General features: G+C 46.4%; 1 protein-coding gene across 1 annotated transcript in view; it reads left to right on the forward strand.

Annotated features, from left to right (window-relative positions):
- Positions 1-13,043, forward strand: part of LOC138368861 (uncharacterized) — a 58,809-nt gene extending 45,766 nt beyond the window's left edge. The window contains exons 7-8 of the mRNA XM_069331574.1: positions 5,633-5,780; positions 12,911-13,043. Coding sequence (XP_069187675.1) covers positions 5,633-5,780; positions 12,911-13,043 — 281 coding nt within the window. The remainder of the gene's footprint in view (positions 1-5,632; positions 5,781-12,910) is intronic.
- The last annotated feature ends 13,669 nt before the right edge of the window (positions 13,044-26,712 follow it).

Here is a 26,712-nt window from a genome sequence, read left to right on the forward strand (position 1 = left end):
ATATATATATATATATATATATATATATATATATATATATATATATATATATATATATATATATATATATATATATATATAAATATATATATATATATATATATATATATATATATATATTATAATATATATATATATATATATATATATATATATATATATATATATATATATATATATATATATATATATATATATATAACCACGCCATAAAAGTCAAACTCGTTAATAAAATTACCGTTAGGTATGCTGTAGGTAGTGGTATTTTGGTATTCAATCCACATACCAAAAACCAACTACAATAATGTTGATTAAGGAAAAAGAGTAAATCTTTTGAAGCAACCTTTTATTTTATCAATTGAGAGTTGCAAATGAGTCGTGTCTAATGGCTGTGCAACGCTCTGCACAAGGTCTAAAATTAACTACAAAAGTTGGATATTATCAGAATGTGAACTTATTTAACAATTCACAGGAAAATTTATGACCATTAGCTGAATATTACGGAAGAAAGTGTTCCAATTAAATTGCTTTGTTTGAAAATATAGTTGCAGTAGTGATTGTTTAATTATGGTGTTATGATCCACAGCGGCAGCTTGGGGTCCACGTCCTCTGTGGCCTCTGATTGGAAGACCCTTGATAAAGGTACTCTGGCCAGTACTCATCACTGGGATGATGAGTATTCATCACCAGCAGGAACTGGCTACATGGTACTCTTCCCTTCAGGAGCGAAATGGTCTTATCTTTTATTCGCAATTTAAAAATATATGTTTTAAAAATATTTCATTATTTTTAAAGAATTTGAAATATGACACCAGATGTTACATCTGGGTATGGTAAGGCGGGACCGGGAGTTAAGCGCCAGTCCCGTCCACGTGGCTTTATATACAAAACAGAAAATGACGTCACATTGGTATAAGTGCCACGAATATGGACATTAATTGCCTTATAGACATATGAGCATCGGCTCTTTAACATTATGAACCTAACCTAGGTGGACCAAAACCTACAATATACCTACAATATCCTACAATATACCTACGATATCCTACAATATACCTTAAATCCAAACTCCAGATATATTCAGATATATCCATATTTTTCTTTTCTACACAGAATTTCATAATTAAATTCTGATTTTATCATTTCAAGTCTTGAAATTTGGATACAAGAATGTATTATTAATCTTATATTTTCTCTGAAAGGATTCAAAGGTAAAACAAAAATATTTTATTGTAAACTGAGAAGTCTGCATTGTAAATTGTCTCAAACTTAATTATTTTTCAAACTAAGTTTGTGAGTGATGATGACACTTGGTCCATAATCATTCTCTAAGTTACTTGAGTATAATAATGAGGTTCATCTTTTTTATTAGGTAATAATAACCATATAAATATAAAATGTTAGCAGTTATAAGGACTTATAACAAGACTTTTTTTTCCTCTAAGTTTCATCAGTGTTGAACATAAATTGACAAAAGCCGCATTCTCATATATATAATATGACCAAACCACACACTAGAAATTGAAGAAAGGACGTCTCGGTCCGTCCTGTACCATTATCAAGTCCGTATACCTTATTCATGACTATTATCATGTATTAGGTATATGGTGAGCCGGTCTGTACCATTATATATAAGGTACATGTTGAGCCAGACTGCACCAGAGTAAGACCTGCAGGTGTGTTCATGGAAGCCTTCCGTTACTGGGGGACATTTGTAAACATGGAGCAGATTTAAGGCGGTCGTAGGAAGTCACCAGCTCTGCCTCTGTCTTCCTCCTACAATGTGTGTTTGTGTTCCTTTGGGAAAAGAATTCATGGAACTTTGTAAAAAGATTTTCTGATTCTCCTTTTTTTCAGAATATGCAGACTGAGACGAGAGCTGCCTTTGTGATGAAAATGTTAAACTCCAAGCTGGAGTCTTTTTGATGACAATGTTAAACTCCAAGCTGGAGTCTTTTTGATGACAATGTTAAACTCCAAGCTGGAGTCTTTTTGATGACAATGTTAAACTCCAAGCTGGAGTCTTTTTGATGACAATGTTAAACTCCAAGCTGGAGTCTTTTTGATGACAATGTTAAACTCCAAGCTGGAGTCTTTTTGATGACAATGTTAAACTCCAAGCTGGAGTCTTTTTGATGACAATGTTAAACTCCAAGCTGGAGTCTTTTTGATGATAATGTTAAACTCCAAGCTGGAGTCTTTTTGATGATAATGTTAAACTCCAAGCTGGAGTCTTTTTGATGACAATGTTAAACTGCAATATATTTGTGATGGCAAGTGTGTCATGTATATATATATATATATATATATATATATATATATATATATATATATATATATATATATATATATATATATATTGTGACGATAATCTCCTTCAAGAGATTGAGCCTGCTCTTCCCTCCACAATTACGTCTTCACAATTATATAAAAAGACTATGGAAGAAATGTCCAACAACGACAACAACACCAGCAAGGCTTGCCAGGGTGAGCAAAAACGTATGCAGCCAGCCACCTGTTCGAACTCCAACCACCAAACTACCCGTTGATCGCTACGACTCCGCTGATTGGTCGCCGGTCTGGCTGCACCTGCCTCGCCCCCCCCCCCTATACTACCTGATGTCTGGGGTCGCCCCAACATCAGTCCTCAGAATGTTCAGTGCTTTCGTGGCCAGCACTCCTCCCAGCTAGACGTTAGCGTGTACTGAGAGAGGTGGTGGCTTTAAGCCAATATTCCAGCACCTCCCACTTAACTTTGTGTTGCACTTCTTGTTATTTTGCCTTAACGTAACTTTTCATTGTGTCATTTAAGTATTCTTATTATTTTGATTCATTGATTTTATTATAAGAATTTGTTTGTGCATTATTTTCATGTTTTGATTTATTTAACGTAATTAAAATTTCATTGTTAAAGTTTACTTGTGTTTTGTGTGTCTTCTCCTTACCTTACCACAGACGAAGTTCCAGTTTTTCTATTTTTTTTTATAACTATGTGACGAGGCCATACCCCTAGCCTTAAACAGCCGAACACCAACGCGTTACCGTCACAAGTTATATGGGGGCCTGTCCTAGGAGCTTCACTCAGGTACTGGTGCTAAGTGGTAATTTATGGTAAGCGTATTTAACTCTGTTAACGTAGCTTTACTATTTTTCATTCAATTTCATTTTTTATAAGGTGCGGTGTATTGTGCATTACGAGAGTAACATATAGTGAAGGTGAGACAACTTTGGATTACGTGGTGACTGTAGGCCTCAGTCATACTCTTAATTGGTCATCTCTCCCTCCTTGTTATTACTCGTATTTACCATCTATGTCCCTTGAATATTTCTCATTCTGACAGATCATCATATTGGTACCCTGGTACTGTGGTCTGCCCCGGGTCAAGAGTACCCAATCTTCTGCAATCTGACTGTAGGAGGACAAAGAGGGCCATAGTTCCTCTAGCTCGAACTTTAGTTGCTGAATTGGGACCTCAGCAGCAGTTCTCGTCACCAGTTGACACCTCGCACCCCTACACGTCAGTCAGAGATGATGATACATACAACGGTAGGGAATTAGCTTATTTTTTCAGAGCACAAAAGTTCGCTAATTCTGTAAGTATCATATTAAATTCAGTAGGAAAAACTTGCTTTATGTCCTATAGAGACTTGGCAAGGTATGCCTACATCCTTGGACTACCAATTTTACTTTTGAAGCATTTAACTGTTTCATTTGTTTTCGAAACTTTGTTTCATTTGTTAGTAGGATTTTCTTGCCCTTATTCTCTTACATGAGTACCGGGTACAAGATTTCCTGCGCCCTTGATTTAATTTAATCATTTAATATCTTTCACTTAACGTTAATTGTTAAAGATCACATAGGATAGGTATCAGTTGCCACGTTGTCCTGTTTCTGACATTTCATTATTGAACATTCGTGTACCTTTATTTGCTAATTTCACCATGTTTCGTCTCCAAACTTTCCGTGCAAATCCAGCAGGTGAAATAGGGACTTTAAGTCGTGCCAAGAGGACTGAACTACAAACTCTTGCACATGAGTATCAACTAGAAGTTCCCTACCAAGCCAACAAAAATGACCTACACAACCTGTTGCTGGATTACTATTTAGAGCAAGGTAAGATAGACTCTGAAACTCATGAAACTTACTATATTGCAGATAAAACTGATTTGGCAACGCTGAAACTCAAACTAGAGCTGGCCAAGATTGAACGTGAGCAGCAAAGGGAAGCCCTCGAACAACAAGAACGAGCTGCTGCCATACGGAGAGAAGAACAAGAACGTGAGATTGCACTACTCCAGGAGCGGGAACGTGTACAGCTTGAAACACTCCAGGAGCGGGAACGAGTACAGCTTGAAACCAAACGACGCGAGTTGGAGATGCAACGCGAACATGACAAGCAACAAGCAACTCTGGCTCTAGAGTGTCGTCAACGTGAAATCGCCTTGGAAACTTCCCACTTCACTCAACGCCAACAAGCTACTGCCAATCTTCCCGTCAGTTTTAATATATCACATGCAAGTAAGTTAATGCCATCCTTTGTAGAAGCAGAAGTTGATGTGTTCTTTACCACCTTTGAAACCCTTGCTAATCAACTCAGTTGGCCTGTCAACCAATGGGCCACACTTCTCAGAGTCCATCTTACAGGTAGAGCTGCAGTCACACTCAGTACTTTGGCGTCTGAGAATGACTACTACACTCTGAAACAAGCAGTGTTGGACGCCTACCTACTTTCCACCGAAAGTTATAGAAGGAAATTCCGTGACCACCTGAAGGCAAGTACCACTACCTTCCTCGAGTTTGCTAACACGAAACGGAGGTATTTCATGAAATGGCTGGAAGCAGCACATGTCTCTACTTTTACAGAACTCGTCAACCTGATGCTTGTTGAAGAATTCTTGAGACGTGTGCCGCCTCCTGTCCGCCTCTACTTAGCAGATAAAGAAGAAACCGACTACCTGAAGTGTGCTAAGTCGGCTGACACTTACAGCCTCATCCACCGGCTGACACCTGAACCATCCTCCAGTAAGAAGTCGTGGTACAGTTACGAAAAGGTGAGCCCCGATCAAGCTGGTTCACAACTGTACTGCAAGTATTGTAGACTCTATGGACATACCATAGACAAGTGTGGTAAGTCTCAATACAAGGGAACCACTGACCAACAACGACCCAAACCAACTCCTCCTAAGTCCGGTAAGCCTGTGATGAATGTTGGTGTTGATGTTAATGATCTTTCTCTTTTCAGTAACCACCTGTATACTGGAACTGTCTCTGCCAACGGTTCAAATCCGGAGGGACGTTTCAAATTGAAGATCTTGAGGGACACAGCGGCTCTACAATCGATCATCTTGAAGTCGGCTGTGCCCAACATCGTCTACACCGGGGAAACAGTCTTCATCACTGACCTCACTGCTACCACTCCATACCCTCTCGCCAGAGTCCACCTGGATTGTCCCTACGTGAACGGGGAAGTCCAAGTCGCCGTCAGGGAAAAGCCTTTTCCCATGCCTGGAGTGCAACTTCTCCTAGGCAACGACTTGGCAGAAGACCTGCAACCGACCAACCTGATCGTCATGGACAAACCCCAGGTGTGTAACTCTGTGCCAAGTAACCCTATTCTTGAGTATGTTCCAGCAGAGGTTCAAGAGAGTGATGAAGTTTCTCCTCCGGTTCTCGTGACCACCCGTGCACAAGCCGCACGTCCAAAGCCAGCTGACTACTGCTACCGCTGTCCCTCAAGACCCTCAGAAACTACCCCCGCATCTGACCAAGTTGGAGTTCCGTAAGTTGCAGAGGGAAGATCTTACTTTAACACCATTGTTTTTCCAGGCTGAGACTCAACCCGACAGTATTCCTGGGTTCTTCCTAGAGAACGACTTGCTCTACCGCAGATATAGACCCAGTAAACTGAAGAAGGAGGACGATTGGGCCAACATCGAACAACTTGTGATTCCCACCAGCCTGCGGCCCACTATTCTACACCTGGCCCACGGAGCATTCTCCCACTACGGCTTCAACAAGACTTACCATGGGATTCGTCAAGACTACTACTGGCCAGGTATGGTAAATAACGTCAAACAGTACGTAAAACAGTGTCATACATGTCAGATGGCAGGCAAACCGAACGTCTCCATTCCCAGAGCACCACTGATTCCCATACAGGTGCCTGCGGAACCTTTCCACAGACTCATAATAGACTGTGTTGGTCCTTTACCTCGGACCAGTTCAGGTAACGCCTACATCCTAACCATCCTGTGTCCTACCACCAGATTTCCCATAGCAGTTCCAGTGAAGAACATCACGGCTGCTACGGTTATCAAACATCTATTGAAGATCTTCACTCAATACGGATTTCCCAGGGAGATTCAAAGTGACTGTGGCACCAACTTCACCAGTGATCTCTTCAAAAGGACACTGGAGGAGTTCAACATCAAACAGGTATTGTCCAGCCCCTATCATCCTGCTTCACAGGGTTCTCTTGAACGTAGTCATCAGACCATCAAAGCACTCTTGAAAAAGTTTTGTAGTGAAACCTCGAAGGATTGGGATAAGCAGATTGACCTAATAATGTGTATTTTCAGAAGTCTCCCCAATGAGTCCCTAGGAGTATCTCCTTATGAGATGCTCTACGGCCGTAAGTGCCGTACTCCCCTTAAGGCTTTCAAAGACTCTCTCAGAGATGCCACCTTCAGTGAGCATCAGAATGTGCCCCAGTTTCTTCAAAACCTTCAGCACATTCTAGAGAGAGTCCACCGCTTTGCCCATAATAATCTATTGAAAGCCCAGGTGAGAATGAAGACTCATTACGACCAGACCAGCAAAGTAAGAAAATTCAAGCCGGGAGACTTCGTCCTTGCCTATTTTCCTATCCCAGGTTCACCTTTACAAAACAAATTTTCAGGACCCTACTGCGTCAAAGAGTGCAGAAGCAACAACACTTACGTCATAGAAACTCCAAATAGGCGGCGGAAGACCCAGCTGTGCCACGTCAACCTCCTGAAGCAATATAATGGTACTCCTCCCACTGTCTTGATTAATTGTTCTACCTTCACAGAACCCTACATCCACAGTGAGACCATCCCGGCTTCTTCTCCCGAAAGCACTGACAAGGAGTCGGCGCTTTCTAATTCCAAAATCCTTAATGATCTTCCCAAATGCTTTCAGGATAATACTCGTGCTCCTATGCCCTCTTCTAATTCCACTCTCACCTCGTCAGATAAGCCCTACATCCTCCATGTCGACGCCAATGGTACCGACGATGGTGGTGTCGTGATGCAGCAACGAAGCGAGAAGAATACACCTGTCAGCGACTACTGCTACAAGGAACGACGGAACAATTGGCAAGGAGCTACTCTTCCTCATCCTGAAGCTTCAGCACTTCACTCCACACCTGAAAAGTGCTCGGTCCACCATCAATACGGACCACACCACCCTACACCTCCTGCAGCACGCCCACTTCTCATCTCAACGTCTTCTACTATGGGCTTGCTAACTGCAGAAATTCAACCTGGAGACACGCTATACCAAGAGTCTGACAACATCTTAGCCCATGATCTCTCCAGAGTTTATGAAGTAGAAGCAACTCCATCTAATACTCCACCACATAACGACGTACTTCTTCCAGAACCGCAGGCTTCGGGGGAGAGTTGTGACGATAATCTCCTTCAAGAGATTGAGCCTGCTCTTCCCTCCACAATTACGTCTTCACAATTATATAAAAAGACTATGGAAGAAATGTCCAACAACGACAACAACACCAGCAAGGCTTGCCAGGGTGAGCAAAAACGTATGCAGCCAGCCACCTGTTCGAACTCCAACCACCAAACTACCCGTTGATCGCTACGACTCCGCTGATTGGTCGCCAGTCTGGCTGCACCTGCCTCGCCCCCCCCCCTATACTACCTGATGTCTGGGGTCGCCCCAACATCAGTCCTCAGAATGTTCAGTGCTTTCGTGGCCAGCACTCCTCCCAGCTAGACGTTAGCGTGTACTGAGAGAGGTGGTGGCTTTAAGCCAATATTCCAGCACCTCCCACTTAACTTTGTGTTGCACTTCTTGTTATTTTGCCTTAACGTAACTTTTCATTGTGTCATTTAAGTATTCTTATTATTTTGATTCATTGATTTTATTATAAGAATTTGTTTGTGCATTATTTTCATGTTTTGATTTATTTAACGTAATTAAAATTTCATTGTTAAAGTTTACTTGTGTTTTGTGTGTCTTCTCCTTACCTTACCACAGACGAAGTTCCAGTTTTTCTATTTTTTTTTATAACTATGTGACGAGGCCATACCCCTAGCCTTAAACAGCCGAACACCAACGCGTTACCGTCACAATATATATATATATATATATATATATATATATATATATATATACTGGCTACCTAGTAGCCAGAACGCACTTTTTGGCCTACTATGCAAGGCCCGATTTGCCTAATAAGCCAAGTTTTCCTGATTTAATATATTTTCTCTAATTTTTTTCTTATGAAATGATAAAGCTACCCATTTCATTATGTATGAGGTCAATTTTTTTTTATTGGAGTTAAAATTAACGTAGATATATGACCGAACCTAACCAACCCTACCTAACCTAACCTAACCTATCTTTATTGGTTATGTTAGGTTAGGTAGCCGAAAAAGTTAGGTTAGGTTAGGTTAGGTAGGTTAGGTAGTCGAAAAACAATTAATTCATGAAAACTTGGCTTATTAGGCAAATTGGGCCTTGCATACTAGGCTGAGAAGTGCGTTCTGGCTACTAGGTACGACATATATATATATATATATATATATATATATATATATATATATATATATATATATATGTCGTACCTAATAGCCAGAACTCACTTCTCAGCCTACTATTCAAGGCCCGATTTGCCTAATAAGCCAAGTTTTCATGAATTAATGTTTTTTCGTCTACCTAACCTACCTAACCTAACCTAACCTAGCTTTTTTTGGCTACCTAACCTAACCTTACCTATAAATATAGGTTAGGTTAGGTTAGGTAGGGTTGGTTGGGTTCGGTCATATATCTATGTTAATTTTAACTCCAATAAAATAAAAATTGACCTTATACATACAGAAAAGGGTTGCTTTATCATTTCATAAGAAAAAAGTTATAGTAAATATATTAATTCAGGAAAACTTGGCATATTAGGCAAATCGGGCCTTGAATAGTAGGCTGAAAAGTGAGTTCTGGCTACTAGGTACGACATATATATATATATATATATATATATATATATATATATATATATATATATATATATATATATATATATATATATATATATATATATATATGTCGTACCTAGTAGCCAGAACTCACTTCTCAGCCTACTATTCAAGGCCCGATTTGCCTAATAAGCCAAGTTTTCCTGAATTAATATATTTACTATAATTTTTTTCTTATGAAATGATAAAGCAACCATTTTCTCTATGTATGAGGTCAATTTTTTTTTATTGGAGTTAAAATTAACGTAGATATGTGCCCGAACCTAACCAACCCTACCTAACCTAACCTAACCTATATTTATAGGTAAGGTTAGGTTAGGTAGCCAAAAAAAGCTAGGTTAGGTTAGGTTAGGTAGGTTAGGTAGACGAAAAAACATTAATTCATGAAAACTTGGCTTATTAGGCAAATCGGGCCTTGAATAGTAGGCTGAGAAGTGCGTTCTGGCTATTAGGTACGACATATATATATATATATATATATATATATATATATATATATATATATATATATATATATATATATATATATGTCGTACCTAGTAGCCAGAACGCACTTCTCAGCCTACTATGCAAGGCCCGATTTGCCTAATAAGCCAAGTTTTCCTGAATTAATATATGTTCTCTAATTTTTTTCTTATGAAATGATAAAGCTACCCATTTCATTATGTATGAGGCCAATTTTTTTTCATTGAAGTTAAAATTAACGTAGATATATGACCGAACCTAACCAACCCTACCTAACCTAACCTAACCTATCTTTATAGGTTAAGTTAGGTTAGGTAGCCGAAAAAGTTATGTTAGGTTAGGTTAGGTAGGTTAGGTAGTCGAAAAACAATAAATTCATGATAACTTGGCTTATTAGGCAAATCGGGCCTTGCATAGTAGGCTGAGAAGTGCGTTCTGGCTATTAGGTACGACATATATATATATATATATATATATATATATATATATATATATGTCGTACCTAGTAGCCAGAACGCACTTCTTGGCCTGCTATTCAAGGCTCGATTTGCCTAATAAGCCAAGTTTTTATGAATTAATTGTTTTTCGACTACCTAACCTACCTGACCTAACCTAACCTAACTTTTTCGGCTACCTAACCTAACCTAACCTATAAAGATAGGTTAGGTTAGGTTAGGTAGGGTTGGTTAGGTTCGGTCCTATATCTACGTTAATTTTAACTCCAATAAAATAAAATTGACCTCATACATAATGAAATGGGTAGCTTTATCATTTCATAAGAAAAAAATTAGAGAAAATATATTAATTCAGGAAAACTTGGCTTATTAGGCAAATCGGGCCTTGCATAGTAGGCTCAGAAGTGCGTTCTGGCTACTAGGTACGACATATATATATATATATATATATATGTCGTACCTAGTAGCCAGAACGCACTTCTCAGCCTACTATGCAAGGCCCAATTTGCCTAATTAGCCAAGTTTTCATGAATTAATTGTTTTTCGACTACCTTACCTACCTAACCTAACCTAACTTTTTCGGCTACCTAACCTAACCTATAAAGATAGGTTAGGTTAGGTTAGGTAGGGTTGGTTAGGTTCGGTCATATATCTACGTTAATTTTAACTCCAATAAAAAAAAATTGACCTCATACATAATGAAATGGGTAGCTTTATCATTTCATAAGATAAAAATTAGAGAAAATATATTAATTCATGAAAACTTGGCTTATTAGGCAAATCGGGCCTACCATAGTAGGCCGAGAAGTGCATTCTGGCTACTAAGTACGACATATATATATATATATATATATATATATATATATATATATATATATATATATATATATATATATATATATATATATATATATATATAATATTTTGGTAGCAATCTTTCTTGTAAACATATGGTGTTGAATGTGACCGAAAGGTTAAGATTAATGATTGTTACACGAATCTTCTCGATATTATGTTTTCTTAACATAAGAAGAGGGAATTTCTCTGTTGAGGAAAATTGAAAAATTAACTTTCCAAAGTTATTTTTTACATTTTATTATAGTTTGACGCCTATAAGTATTTCGCCAGGTACTCCTTACATTTTCAAATACAATATTATCGTGTTTAACATCGGATTATATACTCTTTGGGTGAGATGATCTATGGCTTATGACCCTTCTTTCATCTCTGTGGCTCTATAGCCCCTATTTCATCCCAATGGCCCTTCTTTCATCCCTATGGCCCCTTCTTTCATCTCTGTGGCTCTATAGCCCCTATTTCATCCCAATGGCCCTTCTTTCATCCCTATGGCCCCTTCTTTCATCCCTATGGCCCCTTCTTTCATCCCTATGGCCCCTTCTATCAGTCTTTTTTTTTCCAGATATCGTAGCCAAGAGTTAAGTTTAACTAACTACCTCGTATGTCGTTATATATTATAGCCAGATGCCAATTGGTTGTTTAACAGGACCATCACAGTTGACTGAGAGGTCACGCACCTGCCGCCCGAGACCCACATTAATATTCACAACACTCTGCACTTGTTGTTGTGAAGCCCAATAATATTTTTCAGGCTGAGCCAATTGGTGTTCTCTGCAATGATGATGTAAAGGTGGTGAGTAGTGATCAGTATTTAACATCCCACATTGTCAGGTGAATACTGTTTTGTAACTATACTGATGTATCTGGCTGTATTGTACGCGTGTGTGAGGATACAGCCATGTGTATTGTTTACTGATGAGTGCATTATTATTATTAGAGACCTTGTCAACCCGCTCTAGGAGCATTAATGAGACCAAATGACCTGGTCGGCCCAGAGCAGTACCTTGGCTGGCTCTGTGAATAGAGTAGAGCAATACCCTGGCAGGCCCTGTGGATAGAGTAGAGCAGTACCCTGGCCGGCTCTGAGGATAGAGTAGAGCAGTACCCTGGCCGGCTCTGTGGATAGATTAGAACAGTACCCTGGCCGGCTCTGTGGATAGAGTAGAGGAGTACCCTGGCCGGCTCTGAGGGTAGAGTTGAGCAGTACCCTGGCTGACTCTGTGGATAGAGTAGAACAGTACCCTGGCCGGCTCTGAGGAGAGAGTAGAGCAGTACCCTGTTAGGCTCTGAGGATAGAGTAGAGCAGTACCCTGGCCGACTCTGTGGATAGAGTAGAGCAGTACCCTGGCCGGCTCTGTGGATACAGTAGAGTAGTACCCTGGCCGACTCTGTGGATAGAGTAGAGCAGTACCCTGGCCGGCTCTGTGGATAGAGTAGAGCAGTACCCTGGCCGACTCTGTGGATAGAGTAGAGCAGTACCCTGGCCGGCTCTGTGGATAGAGTAGAGCAGTACCCTGGCCGGCTCTGAGGAGAGAGTAGAGCAGTACCCTGGCCGGCTCTGAGGAGAGAGTAGAGCAGTACCCTGGCCGGCTCTGTGGATAGAGTAGAGCACGGTGACAGAGTATAGAGTGCAGCTATTACTCGGAGAAGTAAACTTTACAATCTAGAGATCGACAATAAAAACAGAAACCTGCCAGAAATACGGAATTTTAGGACCACCAAATCTGTTAATTACTTCATAAAAACTTTTAAGCCGTTTTTATTAGGAAGAAATAATAAAAAAAACATGAATTCCTTGAGAGATTGAGAAAGTTAATTTGGAATATCAAATTTAAAGTTTGCAAATTGGCTGCCACTGAAGCCGTCTACAGACTGAATTAAAATGTCATTGTTTCAAGTTGTTGGACACGCGACAAAGACAACGAAGTGACCACTAAAGAAAACGAAGAGACCACCAAAGAAAACGAAGTGACCACTAAAGAAAACGAAGAACCTAAAATTCGAGGACCCTGCCAAACATTACACGTGTAAACCTCTCCAGATAAACTAGTCCATAGTTAAGCCTAGTCCAGGGCCATAACACCAGCCAGCAGCCTGGTCCAGGGCCATAACACCCACCAGCAGCCTGGTCCAGGGCCATAACACCAGCCAGCAGCCTGGTCCAGGGCCATAACACCAGCCAGCAGCCTGGTGCAGGGCCATAACACCTGCCAGCAGCCTGGTCCAGGGCCATAACACCAGCCAGCAGCGTGGTCCAGGGCCATAACACCAGCCAGCAGCCTGGTCCAGGGCCATAACACCAGCCAGCAGTTGGTCCAGGGCCATAACACCAGCCAGCAGTCTGGTCCAGGGCCATAACACCAGCCAGCAGCCTAGTCCAGGGCCATAACACCAGCCAGCAGCCTGGTCCAGGGCCATAACACCTGCCAGCAGCCTGGTCCAGGGCCATAACACCAGCCAGCAGCGTGGTCCAGGGCCATAACACCAGCCAGCAGCCTGGTCCAGGGCCATAACACCCGCCAGCAGCCTGGTCCAGGGCCATAACACCCACCAGCAGCCTGGTCCAGGGCCATAACACCAGCCAGCAGCCTAGTCCAGGGCCATAACACCAGCCAGCAGCCTGGTCCAGGGCCATAACACCAGCCAGCAGCCTGGTCCAGGGCCATAACACCAGCCAGCAGCCTGGTCCAGGGCCATAACACCAGCCAGCAGCCAGGTCCAGGGCCATAACACCAGCCAGCAGCCTGGTCCAGGGCCATAACACCAGCCAGCAGCCTGGTCCAGGGCCATAATACCAGCCAGCAGCCTGGTCCAGGGCCATAACACCAGCCAGCAGCCTGGTCCAGGGCCATAATACCCGCCAGCAGCCTGGTCAAGGGCCATAACACCCTCCAGCAGCCTGGTCCAGGGCCATAACACCCTCCAGCAGCCTGATCCAGGGCCATAACACCCGCCAGCAGCCTGGTCCAGGGCCATAACACCCTCCAGCAGCCTGGTCCAGGGCCATAACACCTTCCAGTAGCCTGGTCCAGGGCCATAACACCCTCCAGCAGCCTGGTCCAGGGCCATAACACCAGCCAGCAGCCTGGTCCAGGGCCATAACACCAGCCAGCAGCCTGGTCCAGGGCCATAACACCAGCGAGCAGCCTGGTCCAGGGCCATAACACCAGCCAGCAGCCTGGTCCAGGGCCAAACAACAAGCCAGCAGCCTGGTCTAGGGCCATAACACCAGCCAGCAGCCTGGTCCAGTGCCAAACCACAAGCCAGCTGCCTGGTCCAGGGCCATAACACCAGCCAGCAGCCTGGTCCAGGGCCATACCACCCGCCAGCAGCCTGGTCCAGGGCCATAACACCAGCCAGCAGCCTGGTCCAGGGCCATAACACCAGCCAGCAGCCTGGTCCAGGGCCATAACACCAGCCAGCAGCCTGGTCCAGGGCCATACCACCCGCTAGCAGCCTGGTCCAGGGCCATAACACCAGCCAGCAGCCTGGTCCAGGGCCATAACACCAGCCAGCAGCGTGGTCCAGGGCCATAACACCAGCCTGGTCCAGGGCCATAACACCAGCCTGGTCCAGGGCCATAACACCAGCCAGCAGCCTGGTCCAGGGCCATAACACCAGCCAGCAGCCTGGTCCAGGGCCATAACACCAGCCAGCAGCCTGGTCCAGGGCCATAACACCCTCCAGCAGCCTGGTCCAGGGCCATAACACCAGCCAGCAGCCTGGTCCAGGGCCATAACACCAGCCAGTAGCCTGGTCCAGGGCCATAACACCAGCCAGCAGCCTGGTCCAGGGCCATAACACCAGCCAGCAGCCTGGTCTAGGGCCATAACACCAGCCAGCAGCCTGGTCCAGGGCCATAACACCAGCCAGCAGCGTGGTCCAGGGCCATAACACCAGCCAGCAGCGTGGTCCAGGGCCATAACACCAGCCAGCAGCCTGGTCCAGGGCCATAACACCAGCCAGCAGCGTGGTCCAGGGCCATAACACCAGCCAGCAGCGTGGTCCAGGGCCATAACACCAGCCAGCAGCCTGGTCCAGGGCCATAACACCCGCCAGCAGCCTGGTCCAGGGCCATAACACCCTCCAGCAGCCTGGTCCAGGGCCATAACACCAGCCAGCAGCCTGGTCCAGGGCCATAACACCAGCCAGCAGCCTGGTCCAGGGCCATAACACCAGCCAGCAGCCTGCTCCAGGGCCATAACACCAGCCAGCAGCCTGGTCCAGGGCCATAACACCAGCCAGCAGCCTGGTCCAGGGCCATAACACCAGCCAGCAGCCTGGTCCAGGGCCATAACACCAGCCAGCAGCCTGCTTCAGGGCCATAACACCAGCCAGCAGCCTGGTCCAGGGCCATGATTCCAGCCAGCAGCCTGGTCCAGGGCCATAACACTAGCCAGCAGCCTAGTCCAGGGCCACCCGCCAGCAGCCTGGTCCAGGGCCATAACACCCTCCAGCAGCCTGGTCCAGGGCCATAACACCCTCCAGCAGCCTGGTCCAGGGCCATAACACCCGCCAGCAGCCTGGTCCAGGGCCATAACACCAGCCAGCAGCCTGGTCCAGGGCCATAACACCAGCCAGCAGCCTGGTCCAGGGCCATAACACCAGCCAGCAGCCTGGTCCAGGGCCATAACACCAGCGAGCAGCCTGGTCCAGGGCCATAACACCAGCCAGCAGCCTGGTCCAGGGCCAAACCACAAGCCAGCAGCCTGGTCTAGGGCCATAACACCAGCCAGCAGCCTGGTCCAGGGCCAAACCACAAGCCAGCTGCCTGGTCCAGGGCCATAACACCAGCCAGCAGCCTGGTCCAGGGCCATACCACCCGCCAGCAGCCTGGTCCAGGGCCATAACACCAGCCAGCAGCCTGGTCCAGGGCCATAACACCAGCCAGCAGCCTGGCCCAGGGCCATAACACCAGCCAGCAGCCTGGTCCAGGGCCATTCCACCCGCTAGCAGCCTGGTCCAGGGCCATAACACCAGCCAGCAGCATGGTCCAGGGCCATAACACCAGCCAGCAGCCTGGTCCAGGGCCATAACACCAGCCTGGTCCAGGGCCATAACACCAGCCAGCAGCCTGGTCCAGGGCCATAACACCAGCCAGCAGCCTGGTCCAGGGCCATAACACCAGCCAGCAGCCTGGTCCAGGGCCATAACACCCTCCAGCAGCCTGGTCCAGGGCCATAATACCAGCCAGCAGCCTGGTCCAGGGCCATAACACCAGCCAGTAGCCTGGTCCAGGGCCATAACACCAGCCAGCAGCCTGGTCCAGGGCCATAACACCAGCCAGCAGCCTGGTCCAGGGCCATAACACCAGCCAGCAGCGTGGTCCAGGGCCATAACACCAGCCAGCAGCGTGGTCCAGGGCCATAACACCAGCCAGCAGCCTGGTCCAGGGCCATAACACCCGCCAGCAGCCTGGTCCAGGGCCATAACACCCTCCAGCAGCCTGGTCCAGGGCCATAACACCAGCCAGCAGCCTGGTCCAGGGCCATAACACCAGCCAGCAGCCTGGTCCAGGGCCATAACACCAGCCAGCAGCCTGCTCCAGGGCCATAACACCAGCCAGCAGCCTGGTCCAGGGCCATAACACCAGCCAGCAGCCTGGTCCAGGGCCATAACACCAGCCAGCAGCCTGGTCCAGGGCCATAACACCAGCCAGCAGCCTGCTTCAGGGCCATAACACCAGCCAGCAGCCTGGTCCAGGGCCATGATTCCAGCCAGCAGCCTGGTCCAGGGCCATAACACTAGCCAGCAGCCTAGTCCAGGGCCACCCGCCAGCAGCCTGGTCCAGGGCCATAACACCCTCCAGCAGCCTGGTCCAGGGCCATAACACCCTCCAGCAGCCTGGTCCAGGGCCATAACACCCGCCAGCAGCCTGGTCCAGGGCCATAACACCAGCCAGCAGCCTGGTCCAGGGCCATAACACCAGCCAGCAGCCTGGTCCAGGGCCATAACACCAGCCAGCAGCCTGGTCCAGGGCCATAACACCAGCGAGCAGCCTGGTCCAGGGCCATAACACCAGCCAGCAGCCTGGTCCAGGGCCAAACCACAAGCCAGCAGCCTGGTCTAGGGCCATAACACCAGCCAGCAGCCTGGTCCAGGGCCAAACCACAAGCCAGCTGCCTGGTCCAGGGCCATAACACCAGCCAGCAGCCTGGTCCAGGGCCATACCACCCGCCAGCAGCCTGGTCCAGGGCCATAACACCAGCCAGCAGCCTGGTCCAGGGCCATAACACCAGCCAGCAGCCTGGCCCAGGGCCATAACACCAGCCAGCAGCCTGGTCCAGGGCCATTCCACCCGCTAGCAGCCTGGTCCAGGGCCATAACACCAGCCAGCAGCATGGTCCAGGGCCATAACACCAGCCAGCAGCCTGGTCCAGGGCCATAACACCAGCCTGGTCCAGGGCCATAACACCAGCCAGCAGCCTGGTCCAGGGCCATAACACCAGCCAGCAGCCTGGTCCAGGGCCATAACACCAGCCAGCAGCCTGGTCCAGGGCCATAACACCCTCCAGCAGCCTGGTCCAGGGCCATAACACCAGCCAGCAGCCTGGTCCAGGGCCATAACACCAGCCAGTAGCCTGGTCCAGGGCCATAACACCAGCCAGCAGCCTGGTCCAGGGCCATAACACCAGCCAGCAGCCTGGTCCAGGGCCATAACACCAGCCAGCAGCCTGGTCCAGGGCCATAACACCAGCCAGCAGCCTGGTCCAGGGCCATAACACCAGCCAGCAGCCTGGTGCCAGGTGAGCCGTGTAAATCTTCTTCTCAACAGATTTGACAAATCTGTTGGGAATTAAACCAATCTTAAAATAACATGAACAAATTGTGGCACTTTGGATTTTTTCATTTGGGTTCAAATGTTATTCGAAACAAAATTGTTAAAGCAAAGTTGACTATAAAGATTGTGTTGCTTAACCTTTATGATCAATTATTCATAGCATGATCTCTCTCTCTCTGTTCTCAGAGACCTCTGTCCGACAGAGGGATCATCTATTCATCAGCTGACTTCATCTCTGACAATCAACATGTGAAAATTCTAATGTTCAATGAGTTTAATTAAGAGAAAAACACCCAGGTGCTTACGGGATGACATTTGATATGCTTGACAACATCTCTGAGGAAATACCTCAGAACTGCCTTGTTAGTGACAGGTTTCCAGCAAGACGATGAGTCACAATAACGGGGCTGAAGATGTGATGACCAAACTACACATCAGAAGATGAAGAGACGACAACGTGTCGGTCGTCGTGGACACACACGACATGATAATGGTCCAACACCGACCGAAACGTCGTCGTTTCTTCATCACCTGCTGTGGGGTTTGGTCATAATATTTTTCTAGCAAAATAACTATTTATATAAACCATGATGAGGTGTTAAACGTGCATTAGTAACTATGAATAATAGGAGACCTTGGCGGCAAAATAGCAAGGCAACGTTGAAAATATAGAGTAGAGCAACCTTGAAGCAAAAATTAGAGTAACCTTGGGACATATGCAAATAAGAGCAACCATCGGCCATATAAAACCTAGAAGGAACCCTAGAAAGATCAAAATAATAATTATGGTATGGATGGTAGAGGGTTAATTGCTTAGACTCAATCTCAGGACCACATTGCTAAACATAAATGTATATTTAGTACATATCTTTATGTATTTAATATAGCTTGCAAAGTACTCGTTCCATCGATGTAATTCCTCTTCAAAGAACTGTGAATGTCCAGTTCCACTGTGACTGTCTCCTCGTGTGCAGACAAAAGTCATGGTCCCGGTACAACAACAAGGACGTTCATTACCACCCACGGTAGAGCTACCATAATAATAATGGTATGGCAGGGAAGCTAGAGGGTAGAGCACTCTACAACTTTACACACCACCATATAACACAGGTTATCTCCCGGCCCAGCGGTCTCCTGTGGATAACAGTGTGTTAAATACACCATACTGCTCCTCCAGAGGCCACAGGACCTGTTGTGTAATTTATATAAAGACCAGAAAACGGGTCGCCGCTAACTTTCCGAAATGCTGTCATTGGCGTGTTGAATAAGTTGTTAATATAATTTCAGAGAACACGATGACATCGTTAAATATATATATATATATATATATATATATATATATATATATATATATATATATATATATATATATATATATATATATATATATATATATATATATATATATATATATATATATATATCCATTCAAACGATGGTTCCAGCAAAGGATATTGAAGATTGTGAGATCATGAAACATAGATATGAAGGATTTGAATTACATTGCAACAGACGACCTGCTAGAGGCAATTAAAGCAACGTCAACCAGGACACTCACCCACATCCCAAAGGCCTCTCGCCCTTTTGCTGCAGGGAAATACACGGACCTCATCGCAAAAGTCAACAGAGGGTCAAATAACCTTGTTGCACCTGATACCATCAAAGCCTGGCACAATCTGTTACTTTTTGGCAATGCATGCTTAGGTGTACCAGACAGAGGAGGCAAGACACTGGCCTCATCCGTCAATAAAGCAATTAGGGATTTTCCGAGGGCTGACAACCTAGTCCGCCTCCCCAAACACACCAAACACCGCCGAGGCAGACCAAGTACGACAATCAGCGACAACAGAAAATTAGGTACCCAAGTCAGCAAGAAAATTGAAGAGGGCAATACAGTCGGGGCACTCAGGTTAATCACAAGTGAGGACAAAATTTTGCCCAGGGATGAAACCACAGCCCAAGCACTGAGAGAAAAACACCCCGTCAGGGCCGTAGGTGGACCTCCCCCACAGGTCAGGCTCGCCCCTAATCAGGAACCTCTCGTCCTCCGGGAGTAAGAGGTTTATAAAGCTATCGTTTCATTTCCCCCGGGCTCCTCAGGAGGCTACACAGGGGTAAGACCTCAACATGTGAAGGAAATGGTGAACCCTGTTCTTGGCCCAGCTGCAGAAGCGCTCCTGACAGAAATCACAACGTTTGTCAACAACTGCCTCGCCGGGTTAATCCCTGATGAAATCAAACCATTCTTCTTTGGTGCATCCCTATGTGCCCTCAAAAAGAAGGGGGGAGGAATCAGACCCATTGCCGTTGGTAATACCCTTCGCCGCCTAGTTGCAAGGGCTGCTGTCAGAAGTATCCGAACGGAAGCAGCCACCATGCTGCAACCCAACCAGCTGGGGTTTGGAGTCCCCCAAGGCTGTGAAGCAGCGGCTCATGCTGCACGAGCCTACATTAGCTCTCTTACTGAAGACCAGGCAGTAGTAAAATTAGATTTTAAAAACGCTTTCAACTCGGTCAAAAGGGAAGCAATCCTCACTGCAGTCCAGGAACATTGCCCAAGCATTCTCCCGTTTGTGTCAGCAGGCTACAGCAAAGACTCAACCCTCCTGTTTGGCAAACATGAAGTCACCTCAGCAGAGGGAATTCAACAGGGTGACCCACTTGCACCGTTCCTCTTTTGCATAGCTGTTCGAGAAATTACAACCAGACTGTCCAGCGAGCTCAACATCTGGTTCCTGGATGATGGCACTCTGGCAGGCACACAAGATTCCCTGCTAGAAGACTTACAGCTGGTGAAGACACGGGGGGAGTCCATGGGTCTCGTTCTTAGCCCCTCCAAGTGCGAAATTATTGCATCTAGTGAAGTAATCATTAGAGCAGTGAAATCAGTTCTACCAGAAGCCTCAGTCGTTAAACCTACCGACAGCACACTACTCGGAGCACCTCTGGGCCACAATGCCATTGCTGCAGTCCTTGACGAAAAGTTTAGAGACCTAAAGAGGATGGAAGAGAGAATTGGGGACTTGGACTCCCACGATGCCCTCTACCTTCTCACAAAGTGCCTTACCCTGCCCAGGCTAACATACTTCTTAAGGTGTGCACCAACTTTTGGCAACCCACTTCTAAATCAATATGATGAGCTCCTCAGGTCAATATTCAGGAAGGCGCTCAACCTAGATTTAGATGACAGTCAGTGGGACCAAGCAACACTACCAGTGAGATTTGGAGGGATAGGCATACGAAAGGCAACTGAGGTAGCACTTCCAGCATTCTTATCCTCATGTACAGCAGCCAACGAATTGGTAGGGCAGATCCTACCAGAGCGTATGAGAGAGACAGCGGGAACTCATGATCAAACGTTCATCGAAGCAGCCAGACAATGGGACACCATTGCACACCCTCAACCCCGACCACAAGTCCTAAAAGACCACAAGCAGGCCCACTGGGATAGCCCCATAATGGAAAAGACTGTCACAGCAATGATTGACAACGCTGATGCTGAAAACAAAGCCCGCCTCCTAGCGGTAACAGCACCCCACGCCGGGGATTTTTTATTTGCTGTGCCCAATGCAGCCCTGGGAACTCGCCTCAGTCATGACGCTCTCCGCATTGGAGTTGCCCTTCGCCTTGCCGCCCCCATCCTCACCGAACATAGGTGCATCTGCGGAACTGCGATGGCAGACCAATATGGTCGTCATGGTCTGGTATGTCGTAAATCACAGGGTAAAATTGCAAGACATGAAGAAGTCAACGACGTCATCAAGAGGAGCCTCGCCACAGCCCGCTGCCCGGCACAAAGAGAACCACACTTATCCAGACCTAACGACCCTCAGAAGCGCCCTGATGGGGTCACCTTGCTACCTTGGAAGGATGGTAAGCAAGTGGTATGGGACTACACGTGCGCTGCCACACTGGCCAGTACCTACCTCCACTACAGCACACGTGAAAGCGGTGGTGCTGCTTCTTTCAGGGAATCGCAGAAAATTATTAAATACAGAGGTCTAGCACACTGCTACAGCTTTGTTCCGATCGGCTCGGAGACCCTCGGTTCGTGGGGAAAATGTGCATTGAAGTTCCTGAAGGAATTGGGGGACAAATTGATCAGCGCTACAAAAGACCAGAGAGCAAAAAGTTTCTTGTTCCAGCGCCTCAGTGTTGCGATTCAGAGGGGAAATGCCTGTTGCGTCTTGGGCACTAGTCCAACTTCAGAGGAATTCGAAGAAGTGTTTGACTTGCAACAATGATCGAACCCGTCTGTGACATTCATCAATGTTTCCCATTGTTGTGTTCTTCAAGATATCCATAACCTTTAAGCACCTTTTTGCATTATTATTTTTGTATCAACCCATGTATATCTTGTAACCATCAAATGCATAATAAAGCACAAAAAATATTCAAGGAAGGGGGTGGTAGGAGAAAAGCACACAGAAACTGTATTGGAGGGGATCTAAACATTCCCTCTAATGCGTTATGCGTGGTTTCCTCTGAGGCTATGGGTCCCCCTTCTTCCAGCTAGAGGTGGTACTCTTTTATAAAAAATATATATATATATATATATATATATATATATATATATATATATATATATATATATATATATATATATATATATATATATATATATATATATATATATATATATATATATATATATATATATATATATATTGTGACGGTGTTCCCCCCCTTATAATTCTCCCACGCCTGCAGTAAGAGTCGTGTCTACTTTTCCCAAGCGTTCTCTACGTTGCAGGCTACAATTTGATATATGGGAGAGAGTGAAGTGTTCTCGGAGAGCCGAGAAATTTGTGAAATAGTAATATTTTGGCCTGTGGTATAGGCCCTTTAGGGAGCCAAGATGGCGCTTACCTCCCTGATCTCCCGCCAAAACCGTGTGACGTCAGTGGCACCGGATTGGTCACCGACAGCAATGTGGCACCGGGAGCCAATGAAAACTTCCTGTAGCGAAAGTGACGTCACGAAGGAAGGGGGTCCGGCCAGCGCGCCGAGCTGGCGCCATCAGTCAGACACGACACGTCATAGAGGTCGGACGTGCGACGGATGGTCCTGTCAGTTGGACAGTTATTCCCGCTCCCGTGGATTTACGCGTCACCGGAAGTCCGCCAGTACTCTGAGAAGTCTTCCCTAGTTCATGTGTTGAACCAGAAGAGGGAATTGACGGTTATTTGAGCAACAAGTGCTCCAGTCAGGTACTGTGCCAGTAGCAGTGAAGCCGTGCAGTGACGTATGTGGCGTCTGTGGCAATTCACCAGTTCGTGACAGCGTAGTGGCAGACAGAGCCACTGGGTAGCTGAGGAAGAGAGGACTATTTGGGGAAACCGGACGACTGTAGCTGAGACGTAGGCGACAGCCGTTGCTGGGAGAAGACGACGGCCAGGAGACCGACTCCAACCTTCAAGAAGTCAAGAAGGAGAACGGACCTGCAGTGAGGAGGCACGGAGACGACGCGCTAAACGGTGGGACGACGAGAGGCTCTGGTAGGACACGACGACGTGTAGTGTGGGGGCGTTCCCGACACGAGGACCAGGAGCTACATCTCGACTCTCATCGGAGGATAGGGTGAAGTAGGTGGTTCTAGTTCCCTCCCCATTCCCCTTTAGTTAGCTATGTTATTTGGCTATATTATCTAGCCTGAAGATTTTATATGTCGTGAGCAAGTCTCACCTATGTCACGGTAAAGCACCAGTGTGCTAGACAGTACTATCAAGAGTACTTGTAATATTCATGTTGATTATTGGTGTGTACAGGCACCAGGAACCAGTGATAAATTTACTGTGTTGTGTATATCTTTCTATAGATTTTTGATATGAACATATAGTGGTAAATTATATATAATATTATGCCAGTATTTGGAGGTTAGGCTATGTGCCCAGAAACTATTTATTTTCCATGTATTGATGATTGATTTATATACCATATATATGTCTATGTTCATTCAGTGAATAATCATTTGTGAGTACAGTGAATTATTGTGTTATCGCCCACGAGAGAAAGTACTGAAAACTCCAGTGTTAATATTTCATAATATATTGTTGGATGAATAACAGTGTAAGACCATTACAGTGAGTCATTGTAGAATTGATTGTAGAAAAGACTGTTTGAGCCTGAGTACAGTGTAACTAAGTAATTCGGTTTATTTGTGTCAATATCGAGTGTGCGAGTTTCTAGTAATATTGGAGAATTTAAAGAAACCGCGTGCGTGAATCTAGAAAACAAGCAAATTCGCGCGGAGAGACCATTGCGATCAGCTGTTCTTGACACTTGATGAGGAGGGGAGAATGTTGCCCTCTAGTGATCGCATACTAACCGTGGGAATTACCGGCCGCATCAGGATCAGTTGATTAATTGATTATTGTTTGGCTTTGTGACATCTCTCATACATTTTAAGTAAAATACAAAACTATCTTTGTGTTTATATCATCCCCACCATTGATCTTGTGGCTATATTATACTGGTAAATATAGAGTGATAACAATAAGTACCTGCCTGATTCCTGATCTTTGAGTGTGACCTTGCCAAGGCTACCACTGAATACATCAGTCCACTGATGGTGTTACTGGCCACCTAAAAACACCAGTTGGCGACCTTGTGATTAACCGTAGAGCCCTATTGTTGGGGAGGGCACACGACAGTCGATGTGATCGAGTCGTGTTCTCACTCTTTCTTAATAAGAGGCCGTTAAGATTGACTGGGAGACTCTCCTGGCGTGCAGTGGCGCCGTGAGGATCGAGGGAAGACCCGCAGGGCTACGGTGAGTTACCGTGAGCATAGCATTTGCTCACCCCAGATTAAGACAAGACTTAGAGTAAAGGAGTGAAAACCCCAACATTGGCGACCTTGCCAGGATCTCGATCGAAGTAAAGGTTGCAGTGGTGGTACTTGGCAGTGGTGTTAGAGATCAGGCGCAGGTTATCACTCATAGCACAAGATGGAGGGTGATAAAGTAACCAGGTTTATTGACTCTAGAGACGAACAGGTGCTGGAAGAGTGCACCAAGGCACAGTTACAGGCTATAGCGGATCATTTCGGAATAAAGCTGAAATCTGCCAGAGTTGGTGAAAGAAGGCTAGAGATAATGGCTCAGCTCAAGGCTCGAGACGAAGCTTTGGGGGAGGAACGGCCCCAAACACCTGCCAGTGAGGGTGAACACCTGAGTATTGGTGGAAGCAGCAGGGGATCCAGCGGCAGCAGGCACAGCATTAAGCTGGAAATAATGAAGCTGCAGCTGGAAGCACAGCAGCGCAAAGAAGAGCGAGAAGCAGAAGCGCAGCTGAGGAGAGAGGAAGCACAGCAGCGCAAGGAAGAGCGAGAAGCACAGCAGCGCAAAGAAGAGCGAGAAGCACAACAGCGCAAAGAAGAGCAAGAGCGAGAAGCACAGATGAAGCGTGAGGAGCGAGAAGCACAGATGCAGCGTGAGGAACGAGAAGCACAGCTGCGCCGGGAAGAACGAGAGCGAGAAGCAGAAGCACAGATGAAGCGTGAGGAGCGAGAAGCACAGATGCAGCGTGAGGAACGAGAAGCACAGCTGCGCCGGGAAGAACGAGAGCGAGAAGCAGAAGCACAGCTGAAGCGTGAGGAACGAGAAGCACAGCTACGCCGGGAAGAGCAAGAGCGAGAAGCACAGCTACGCAGGGAAGAACGAGAGCAAGAAGTTAGGCTGAGACAAATGGAAATAGAAGCCAACCAGGAGGTGGAGCTGAAGCGAGCTGAACTGGGACTAGGTGCCCCTGCCCCGCCACAGGAAGACCGACGAGTGAGGGAACGAGACCTGCCGGTCTTTGTGCCTAGTGAAGCCGAAAGTTTCTTCGATCACTTTGAGAGAGTTGCTGCTATGAAGAGGTGGCCGAGGGCGGAGTGGGCGGAGTTGGTCCAAGGGAGGCTCACAGGTGAAGCTCGTGAAGCCTTCACTATGCTCGACTTCCAGGAATGCACTAACTACGATGTGGTAAAACGAGCTGTGCTCCGTTCCTTTAAGCTCACGCCGGAGTGTTACCGAAAGAGGTTTAGAGAATGTACCCGGTCACCAGGAAAATCGTATTCGGAGACGGCGAGGCACATAGAAAGAAAGCTCCTTAAGTGGCTGGACTCCGAGGAAGCGAGGTCGGCCGAAGAGATCAAGGAACTAATGGCCATGGAAAAGTTTATGTCCGTGCTCTCTCCTGAGATCAGGATGAGGATAAAGGAGGCGGACATAAAGAACCTAAGGGCCGCAGCCGACCGTGCCGACATGTTAGAGGAAGTACTACGCCCAAGCCGAGAGGGACAACATAGATCACCCGCCTACTCCGGAAGCAGTAGGAATTATAGGAGGACGAATGGATGGAGGACAGGAGCGAGTTCTCCCAGGTCCCACCGCTCGAGATGGGACGACAGAGGAACAAAAGATGTTGTGGAGCCGATAGAGGAGAGCCAAGATGAGAGCTCGGAAGTTGTTACTGCAACGAAGGAAACGACAAGTGAGGCGAGAAGGACACAGGGTGTGACGGCCTCTGGAGGCAGTGCTAAGGCGAGCGGTGGCGGATGGTCTCCGCCAAGGGGCCGCTGCTACAACTGCGGAATAATCGGACACGTCGCGCGGGAATGCAGACGCCCTAAGCAGCGGGGACACGTTGCTTTAGTGATGTTCGAGGACCAGAGGGCCGAGGGAGTGCGGGATGAACCTGTGCTGAATGGGGAGAAGAAAGTTCACCCATTCATGTGTCAAGGAACCGTAAGGATGGGGGTCGCAGACCCCATCCCAGTGAAGATGCTAAGAGACACTGGGGCTGACTTTACCCTGGTAAGTGAAACCCTGTTCCCCGAGGGTTACGAAAGTACCAGTGTGGGGGTGGCACGGGTGGCCACTGTGGGAGGCCCAGTGAGGATGCCCCTACACCAGGTAACTTTAAATTCCGATTA

This window comes from Procambarus clarkii, chromosome 3 (genome assembly GCF_040958095.1).
Source record: "Procambarus clarkii isolate CNS0578487 chromosome 3, FALCON_Pclarkii_2.0, whole genome shotgun sequence".
NCBI lineage: Eukaryota > Metazoa > Arthropoda > Malacostraca > Decapoda > Cambaridae > Procambarus > Procambarus clarkii.